Source organism: Trichomycterus rosablanca, chromosome 9, assembly GCF_030014385.1.
Source record: "Trichomycterus rosablanca isolate fTriRos1 chromosome 9, fTriRos1.hap1, whole genome shotgun sequence".
NCBI lineage: Eukaryota > Metazoa > Chordata > Actinopteri > Siluriformes > Trichomycteridae > Trichomycterus > Trichomycterus rosablanca.
Genome location: NC_085996.1, coordinates 2,261,114 through 2,269,892, shown reverse-complemented (window position 1 = coordinate 2,269,892; position 8,779 = coordinate 2,261,114). Strand labels below are relative to the sequence as shown.

Here is an 8,779-nt window from a genome sequence, read left to right as displayed (position 1 = left end):
CAATTCTATTTCTCACATCCTCAGAGAGTTCTTTGCCATGAGGTGCCATGTTGAATATCCAGTGGCCAGTATGAGAGAATTGTACCCAAAACACCAAATTTAACAGCCCTGCTCCCCATTTACACCTGGGACCTTGACACATGACACCAGGGAGGGACAACGACACATTTGGGCACAATTTGGACATGTTCACTGTGGGGTGTACTCACTTATGTTGCCAGCTATTTAGACATTAATGGCTGTGTGTTGAGTTATTTTCAGAAGACAGTAAATCTACACTGCTATACAAGCTGTACACTGACTACTCTAAGTTATATCCAAGTTTCATGTCTATAGTGTTGTCCCATGAAAAGATATAATGAAATATTTGCAGAAATGTGAGGGGTGTACTCACTTTTGTGATACACTGTATATATATTAACCTGTATTATGGATGCAATGAAAGTACCTGTTTTTATATTCCAACCTGTAAAATGAGTAACGTGGCTCCTGCCTTACTAAAAAAAACCGAAGTTTGTAAACCAAACGTCACCATTTTTACTAGATTTTTGTCATCAGCGTTTTATCATTGTGAAAAGCTGAAAGAAAATTAAACATAAAACTGGACGTGACGTGAGACGATGTGAAGATGTTCGAGGTTAAAGCTGCAGTGTGGAACTCGTTCATTATTTAATACATTTTATACCCAGGTCACCGATGGTTACCGGATGACGGAACAGCTGACGCTACAGGTTAAACATTACAATCAGCAATAGTGCTAGTGCTATTAGATCCATGTTTATATTTTACCGTCACCCCACTTCGTTCAGACGGAGGGATTTAATGGAGGTGAATAAAAGCGGTTGTTGTGAGGAACTGACTGCAGCATCGGTGAGGGTTTAACACAGGAAAGAACTCTTATAAACCTGGAACATTAAAGTGTTAAAAGATTTTATATTAAAAATTAAATTAATTATACTTAAACAATCTGATCACAACAGAGCTGTTTTCTTTTCAGCAGTAAACAACAGGTAAAAGTTTCCTACATTTCACCCAATGAATTGGACCCACTGCGACCCTGACCAGGATTAAGCACTGGTGAAACAGACAGTGAATAAATAAATGAAAAATAAAAGAAATCTAGATGCAGCATTTTTTCCTCCATCAATCACTTGCAGTTGCGCTTTTCTTCCACAGGGGGTCTCCAACTCTCCAAATCCTGAAGAGTTCCACACTGCAGCTTTAAACCTCCTGAACAGACTCACTGATGTTTACGCTGTTTATTTATTTATTTGTTCGTTTAAAAGCTGCAATATGTCACTTTTTTGTTAAAATAAAGTCAGTTGCATTTATAAGAGTGGGAGGAATCACGTCTCTGTGTGAGATTTCTGCAGGACGGTTCTGATCTAAGATTTGCTCAAATATCCTTTAGTTTTATTTTGTTTATTGAATTATAATATAAAATAGTTTTAGATAAAACATAAACAGTGCATTTTACTCTGTACATTCTCAGAATTCGCAGCATTTGCAACTTTAACTAAATTCCACAGAAGCTTTATAAAACGTGACATGCAGGAGTTTAAACCTACACTCAGTGTTGAGGTGTGAGATGTACAGAGCTGAATGATCACTGGAACCAGTTACTGATCTTAGTTTAAAACTTCATGATGATTTAAGCCGCTTTAAAACCAATTATTACAATAATACATAATACTTTTAAACCGTTATTTTAAACTCATCACGTGACTTGGCAGCGGTGCGGTGACGCGACACACCTGCGCTGAGCGGCTGCTTCACCTACTGTGACGTCACATGATTCCTGATCGCGGTGCTGCAGGTCCTTCAGGAGGAGGGAGAGAGTTCATCATTTTACTTCTGCACCCAGAGAAGCAACAAGCAACAGAGAGAGAGAGAGAGAGAGAGAGAGAGAGAGAGAGAGAGAGGTGAGAACAAACAACCATCTGATTTTATTTAATGTCTAATCTAATATCTCATTTCATCTGATCTCATATAATCTCATCATATTTCATCTAAAATAATCTAATATCTCATTTCATCTCATTTTATTTAATCTGATCTCATGTAATCTTAAAATATCTGATCTAAAATAATCTAATATCTCATTTCATCTGATCTAATGAACATTTGACAGTTTCAGCTCTTATCTGAATGTAATAAATGAGACGTTTCAGGACGTTTTAGTATTTGTATATGAAATAAAAAAGAATAAATAATAAAAACTGATCCACAACATCACCAGTGTTGTGAATTCATTTCAGACTCGATATTTAATCAGTTCAAAAGAATTTTGCAGCATTAATAACAGAAATGATTTGAAATGAATTTTTAATAAAAGAACTGAATTAAATTTCTTCTCCTGGGTGAATCAGATGGAGATCCAGAGAGAATCCACACCGACGCCTGAGGACGACGACATGGAGATCATCACCATCTACATTAACAGAGAATTCATGAAGCAGGTCCAGGACTCGCCGGGGAGCGCCAACGTCCGTCTGTCCGATAGTGTGGACGAGAAGGTTGGGGTCACTAAGTCCACCATCAGCGTCATGTCAGAGGAGCTTAATGTGGCCTCCTCCCTGCTGACCGACTCCGTCCTGGATGAGGACGAGGTGACCAACGTCCCCCAAATTAAGGACGAGAAGGTTGGGGACGCTGAGTCCACCATCAGCATCATGTCAAAGGAGCTTAATGTGGCCTCCTGTCAGCTGACCGACTCCGTCCTGGATAAGATCAAGGTGACCAACGTCCCCCAAAATAAGGACGAGAAGGTCGGGGGTGCTGAGTCCACCATCAGCATCATGTCAAAGGAGCTTAATGTGGCCTCCTGTCAGCGGACCAACTCTGTCCTGGACGAGATCAAGGACACTTTTGGTCAAAAGGAGAAGAGTGAGAAATCCACCATGACTGACCCGATACCAGAAATCGATCCAACCTGCAGGAAGATCCTGGTTCAGCCGGTAAAGAAGCTGCCCGCTGAAGCTCCAGCTAAAGAAGCAATCTGTGAGTAACGGCTCCACATCCAGTTCTTCATCAAACCATCATCACCAAACCGTGTTTCATTCTTCTTCTCTCATCCAAAGGCACTGCAGAAAAGATGAAGAAGAAGAAGAAGAAGGACCAGATCCTGGGATTCTTCAGAAGATCCTGGCAGACCACGAAGAGGATCTTCAACAAGAGATCAAACATGGAGATCGTTACCAAGCAGGTCCAGGACTCACTGGGGAGCACCTACGTCCACCTGCCCAATAGTGTGGAAGAGAAGGTTGGGGTCACTAAGTCCACCATCAGCGTCATGTCAGAGGAGCTTAATGTGGCCTCCTCCCCGCTGACCGACTCTGTCCTGGATGAGGATGAGGTGACCAACGTCCCCCAAAATAAGGACGAGAAGGTTGGGGGCGCTGAGTCCACCATCAGCATCATGTCAGAAGAGCTTAATGTGGCCTCCTGTCAGCTGACCGACTCCGTCCTGGATAAGATCGAGGTGACCAACGTCCCTCAAAATAAGGACCAGAAGGTCAGGGGCCCTGAGTCCACCATCAGCATCATGTCAAAGGAGCTTAATGTGGCCTCCTGTCAGCAGACCAACTCTGTCCTGGACGAGATCAAGGATACTTTTGGTCAAAAGGAGAAGAGTGAGAAATCCACCATGACTGACCCGATACCAGAAATCGATCCAACCTGCAGGAAGATCCTGGTTCAGCCGGTAAAGAAGCTGCCCGCTGAAGCTCCAGCTAAAGAAGCAATCTGTGAGTAACGGCTCTACATCCAGTTCTTCATCAAACCATCATCACCAAACCGTGTTTCATTCTTCTTCTCTCATCCAAAGGCACCGCAGAAAAGATGAAGAAAAAGAAGAAGAAGAAGAAGGACCAGATCCTGGGATTCTTCAGAAGATCCTGGCAGACCATGAAGAGGATCTGCAACAAGAGATCAAACAAAGTTTCCCCCCTCTAATTTCCCCACAATCCCCCAAATGATATTCCCTCCTCAGCTATATAGCACATTCTCAGACAATTCTCCATGTAAGATCATTTTGGTGAGGAGCAGAAGATTCAGAACTTAAACCAGCTTTTTCACCTTCAGGACTTCAGCTTTTATCGACGTGAAAATGCCGTTCCCTTTACCATCCGCCTGGCACTGCTGCGTTCTGCCCCATGTTGGTCCCTCCAGACCTGGACCGGTCCATCTTGTTCCCTCTTGCTCCCTCTTGCTTCTTGGCTGAGAGCTTCGTGGTTGAGAGCTCCGGTGTACCGGAATGTTCTCCGGTGCTCTTAGGGTCGGGGTTGTCTTAAACTTCTCTGTGCAGGATACGATCGCTGTTCCACAGACTTGGTTCCATCTTGGTACCAGAAGTCCTCATGATACCAGAGTCTGTGGTTCCTGGTAGAGATGGGAGGATCGATCGGCTATGTATCGAAATCGGCCGATTTTTTATCAAAATATGCGATCGGCCGATATTTCCTAAATTCAGCAGATCCGATCGTGTGATATACAAACATCATCTCCATGTTAAGCTTAACAGCTCAGTGGATTGATCCAGACATTGAGCTACAAAGCTCCAACCATCGTATCACCATTCAACAAACATCGCACTTTACAACCTAAAATAACATAATTAACGTTGTGCATCATACATACGATGGAATTTTGCCGATTGAAATATTTACTTTAAAAAGATAATTCAACCCGACCCCATCTAAGTCAATTCTATGAGCACATTATATGAACTCGTGGTTCACTTTGGTAAATCGTAAGCGGTTCTTGCTTTTGATGTAGATGAGAGCAGAAAACGTTACAGAGCCAATCGGAGGCAAAAGTTTATTAGTTACTAAGTTGGTTAGTTCAGGATCATTTGCAGTGACTGACAGAAAACTTTTAGCTCCACAGACAGAACGACTCTGACTCGGTTACCGCTCTGTGGTAATAGCGGTTTAATGAAGCTTTTTAATGTAAGAGAGTCACACAGAATGTTCTGTAGTAGCTGGTGTTTATTTAAAACCACGACATTAATTAATTAATTAATTAACACGGAGAGATAACTGAGAAGAGAAACGCTTCGCATAAAATGAATCGACTCGTGAATCACTTATATCAATACTGCGAACAGATCGTCTCTCTTAAAGACACACACACACACACACACACGTGGCAGCATTTGGCACCGGTTTATCTTCACTGTTTCCCTATTTCAAGTTTTTTTCAGACTGAACTGGATAACATTAAACCTGCGTGTGTGGTCAGTTAGACTAATGAAATATGTCTCCTGTGGGTGAAAAAATAAATTGCTTTAGTTTAAAAAGTAAACCCCCCGTCAACCCCCCCCCCAATCCGAATCGGCTATCGGCCTATCACCCTCAAAGAAGATTAGAGATCGAAATCGGTGCCAAAAACCCTGATCGGTACATCTCTAGTTCCGGGTGCTTCTGAGAACTGTTGGTTGCTCGTGGTGGTGGTGTTGGATTTCAGAAGGAATTCTGGGACTTTGTGAGCTGAGCTTGATCATCTTAGATGTTGGGCTCCCCCAGTACCAGGATTCTGGCTTCAACACCTCAAGTGTTGGATTTCTGAAGGAATTCTGGGACTTTGTGAGCTGAGCTTCATCTTCTTAGATGTTGGGCTCCTCCAGTACCAGGATTCTGGCTTCAACACCTCAAGTGTGGGATTTCTGAAGGAATTCTGGGACTTTGTAAGCTGAGCTTCATCTTCTTAGATGTTGGGCTCCTCCAGTACCAGGATTCTGGCTTAAACACCTCAAGTGTTGGATTTCTGAAGGAATTCTGGGACTTTGTGAGCTGAGCTTGATCATCTTAGATGTTGGGCTCCTCCAGTACCAGGATTCTGGCTTCAACACCTCAAGTGTTGGATTTCTGAAGGAATTCTGGGACTTTGTGAGCTGAGCTTGATCATCTTAGATGTTGGGCTCCTCCAGTACCAGGATTCTGGCTTCAACACCTCAAGTGTTGGCTTTCTGAAGGAATTCTGGGACTTTGTGAGCTGAGCTTGATCATCTTAGATGTTGGGCTCCTCCAGTACCAGGATTCTGGCTTCAACACCTCAAGTGTTGGATTTCTGAAGGAATTCTGGCACTTTGTGAGCTGAGCTTGATCATCTTAGATGTTGGGCTCCTCCAGTACCAGGATTCTGGCTTCAACACCTCAAGTGTTGGCTTTCTGAAGGAATTCTGGGACTTTGTGAGCTGAGCTTGATCATCTTAGATGTTGGGCTCCTCCAGTACCAGGATTCTGGCTTCAACACCTCAAGTGTTGGATTTCTGAAAGAATTCTGGGACTTTGTGAGCTGAGCTTCATCTTGAGAGATGTTGGGCTCCTCCAGTACCAGGATTCTGGCTTCAACACTTCAAGTGTTGGATTTCTGAAGGAATTCTGGGACTTTGTGAGCTGAGCTTGATCATCTTAGATGTTGGGCTCCTCCAGTACCAGGATTCTGGCTTCAACACCTCAAGTGTTGGATTTCTGAAGGAATTCTGGAACTTTGTGAGCTGAGCTTGATCATCTTAGATGTTGGGCTCCTCCAGTACCAGGATTCTGGCTTCAACACCTCAAGTGTTGGATTTCTGAAGGAATTCTGGGACTTTGTGAGCTGAGCTTCATCTTCTTACATGTTGGGCTCCTCCAGTACCAGGATTCTGGCTTCAACACCTCAAGTGTTGGATTTCTGAAGGAATTCTGGGACTTTGTGAGCTGAGCTTGATCATCTTAGATGTTGGGCTCCTCCAGTACCAGGATTCTGGCTTCAACACCTCAAGTGTTGGATTTCTGAAGGAATTCTGGGACTTTGTGAGCTGAGCTTGATCATCTTAGATGTTGGGCTCCTCCAGTACCAGGATTCTGGCTTCAACACCTCGTGTTGGATTTCTGAAGGAATTCTGGGACTTTGTGAGCTGAGCTTCATCTTGAGAGATGTTGGGCTCCTCCAGTACCAGGATTCTGGCTTCACCACCCCATACAGAGCATCATCAGTTATCTCAGCATCGTCATATTCTTGATGTACCTGCTCAGCATGTCTTCTACCCTGTGGAACTCTTAGATCTGGAAAATTAAATCATTTCCTCTTGGGGGCAGAACAGAGCTCCGTAGCAAATAAAGCCGAAGACGTGACGCCCGCTCCTTACCCAGGTTCTGAAACGAGATGTGGATCTAGCTGAGAACGTGAATATCTCCGGCCGGCTGCTTCCTTCTCTTCCCTTTCCCTTCTTCTCCATCAATAAAGCTGGTGTCAGATGAATGCTGGTTGTAGGAATCGTGTTTGTGATGAGATTTTACACACAATCATCTAGAGCAGGGGTATTCAACTAAAATTTAAAGGGGTCCAGTTAGAGAAAATTTCTTGAAGCGAAGGTCCGAAATGTTTAACTATATATATATATATAATGTAAATATATTGATATTTACATTTACATTTTCAGCATTTAGCAGACGCTTTTATCCAAAGCGACTTACACAATGAGCGGAACACAATGAGCAATTGAGTGTTAAGGGCCTTGCTCAGGGACCCAACAGTGGCAACTTGGTGGTGGCGGGGCTTGAACCGGCAACCTTCTGTTTATTAGTCCAGTACCTTAACCACTATAACATATATACAATATAGTATAATGTAGCCTAGTAGTTGTATCAACATCTGCATGTTATCAATAACTGTCAAATCAAATGTCTGTTTATTTATTAGGATTTTAACGTCATGTTTTACACTTTGGATACATTCATGACAGGAACGGTAGTTACTCATTACACGAGATTCATCAGGTCACAAGGTTATATCGAACACAGTCATGGACAATTTAGTATCTCCAATACACCTCACTTGCATGTTTTTGGACTGTGGGAGGAAACCGGAGCACCGAAGGAAACCCATGCGGACACGGGGAGAACATGCACACACAGAGAGGACCCGGACCGGACAATAAATTGTGTTCCAGTGGGAAGTAAGAACAGAAATGAGTCTCTCCATCATTAAATGCTGTAATTTCGCTGTACATGTTTCTTTTTTGGAGAGCGCCATTTGTCTCCTGTCTCACTCGTCTTTTTCTCAACTTTCTCCTGCACAGTTGTCTGTATCTCTCCCTTAATTTTTTCTACATTCGCTATCTTTCTTTTAATTTCCACCGTCTTTTCACATGTAACTCGCCTCTAACTCTCTCAACTGTCTGCACTGCAGTCGCAGTGTTTACCGGCTGGAATGCACAGACTTGATTGGCTGAGTGGTGTCAAGTGATTGGTTCTCATCCGCTAAACCGCTACCGTAAAGACTACAAAAGCTGCGCCGGTTAAAATAGAAGCGCTCCGTCAGGTTTCAAATCCTAACTTTCTGTTTTGGCTATAGGTCCGGGTCCGTATGGGACAGCTTCTGGGTCCGGACCCGGACCGTGGTCCGCCTGTTAGTGACCTCTGATCTAGAGAATCGAATCGAACCGTGAAGAAGCTCAGCAGAAGCTCAGCAGTGGATCCGAACCAACATTCACAACAGAGACTTTCATTCATACTGAGATTCTTCAGGTTTCTTTTAGGTTTTAATTCTTATAAAAAAAACAGAAGCTGGAAAAAGTCAAATAAACACAAAGAAACTAAAACATAAAAGAATGAAAAGATTTTCTAGTAAAGAGGTGTGTGTGTGTGTGTGTGTGTGTGTGTGTGTGTTTTCTGCCTTTTGCTCAATTAATCGGACCCACCACAACCCTGACCAGGATAAAGCAAACAGAATAAATATATTAAAATCACCTCCTGGTTTCTACACTCACTGTCCATGTTATCAGCTCCACTTA

The 8,779-nt window shown here is 43.1% G+C and overlaps 1 protein-coding gene across 5 annotated transcripts; it reads left to right on the top strand.

Moving 5' to 3' along the window:
* The first annotated feature begins 1,769 nt into the window (after nt 1-1,769).
* On the top strand, nt 1,770-8,779 carry LOC134320268 (uncharacterized). 5 transcript variants are annotated; one of them, XR_010013634.1, is made up of 6 exons: nt 1,770-1,922; nt 2,370-3,000; nt 3,081-3,746; nt 3,827-4,036; nt 7,687-7,942; nt 8,066-8,779. XR_010013634.1 is itself a non-coding variant. In XM_063001606.1 (3 exons), exons 1-3 carry the CDS (start codon nt 2,370-2,372, stop codon nt 3,952-3,954), a joined length of 1,425 nt encoding a protein of 474 aa, XP_062857676.1. In that variant the 5' UTR covers nt 2,309-2,369; the 3' UTR covers nt 3,955-5,949. The 5 variants fall into 5 exon arrangements, 1 of the variants encoding a protein (XP_062857676.1); XR_010013636.1 differs by lacking the exon at nt 1,770-1,922 and having other exon boundaries at nt 2,309-3,000; nt 8,341-8,779; XR_010013635.1 differs by lacking the exon at nt 1,770-1,922 and having other exon boundaries at nt 2,309-3,000; nt 8,176-8,779.

Bases quoted from the DNA above. Each gene is read 5' to 3' on its own strand.
- LOC134320268 (XM_063001606.1), top strand. From the start codon at position 2,370: ATGGAGATCCAGAGAGAATCCACACCGACGCCTGAGGACGACGACATG. The intron at 3,001-3,080 runs GTGAGTAACGGC...TCTCATCCAAAG, and splicing joins TCCAGCTAAAGAAGCAATCT to GCACTGCAGAAAAGATGAAG. The intron at 3,747-3,826 runs GTGAGTAACGGC...TCTCATCCAAAG, and splicing joins TCCAGCTAAAGAAGCAATCT to GCACCGCAGAAAAGATGAAG.